General features: G+C 67.0%; 1 protein-coding gene across 1 annotated transcript in view; it reads right to left on the bottom strand.

Annotated features, from left to right (window-relative positions):
• Window positions 1-608, bottom strand: part of LOC104129949 (scavenger receptor class F member 2) — a gene marked incomplete at its 5' end in the record, with an annotated part of 14,316 nt that extends 13,708 nt beyond the window's left edge. The window contains 2 exons of the mRNA XM_035898385.1: window positions 10-234; window positions 551-608. Of these exons, the coding sequence (XP_035754278.1) occupies window positions 10-234; window positions 551-608 (283 nt within the window). The remainder of the gene's footprint in view (window positions 1-9; window positions 235-550) is intronic.
• Window positions 609-610: the final 2 nt, after the last annotated feature.

Raw genomic sequence — 610 nt, 5'->3', positions numbered from 1 at the left:
GTGGGCTGCAATAGCAGGAGCTGGAGCACTGGGGTCCCCACCAGTTGGGCTCGCAGGTGCATTTGCCCGTCTTCTGGTCGCACTTGCCGTGCTTGCAGAGGCAGACGTTCTCGCATTTGGGACCCCAGCGGTTGGGGTTGCAGGTGCACTGGCCCGTCACGTCCTCGCACTGCCCGTTGGGGTGGCAGCTGCACATCTCCTTGCAGTCGGGACCCCAGAACTGCCGGGGACACTCTGTGGGCAGAGCCATCAGCCCTGGCACTGCCCGGGGAACCCCACCCCCATCGGGCACTGGTGGAGCCCGCCAGCCCCAATGGGATCTCTCGACCGCAGTCCCCCCTTCTCCCAGCGCACTGGATCTCAGAGGAGACCCCTCCAAAGGGACAACACCCCCGGGACAACACTAGGGGGACCGGCAAGGGCAGAGCAAGAGCATCTGCGGCCCCATCCCTGATGCTCTGCTCTGGGAAGTCACCCCAGGACAAGGCAGCACCCCAGGGCCACCCCAGCCAACCCCGCCGAGGACATGAGGGCGCCTGCCCCTACTCACTGGTGTCGCAGTTGGCACCAAAGTAGCCATGGCGGCAGCGGCACCCGCCGGGGCGGGCGC

This window comes from Egretta garzetta, unplaced genomic scaffold (genome assembly GCF_000687185.1).
Source record: "Egretta garzetta isolate BGI_Z169 unplaced genomic scaffold, ASM68718v1 scaffold7, whole genome shotgun sequence".
NCBI lineage: Eukaryota > Metazoa > Chordata > Aves > Pelecaniformes > Ardeidae > Egretta > Egretta garzetta.
Note: the sequence above shows the minus strand (reverse complement) of the source record. Positions and strands in the feature narration are given on the sequence as shown.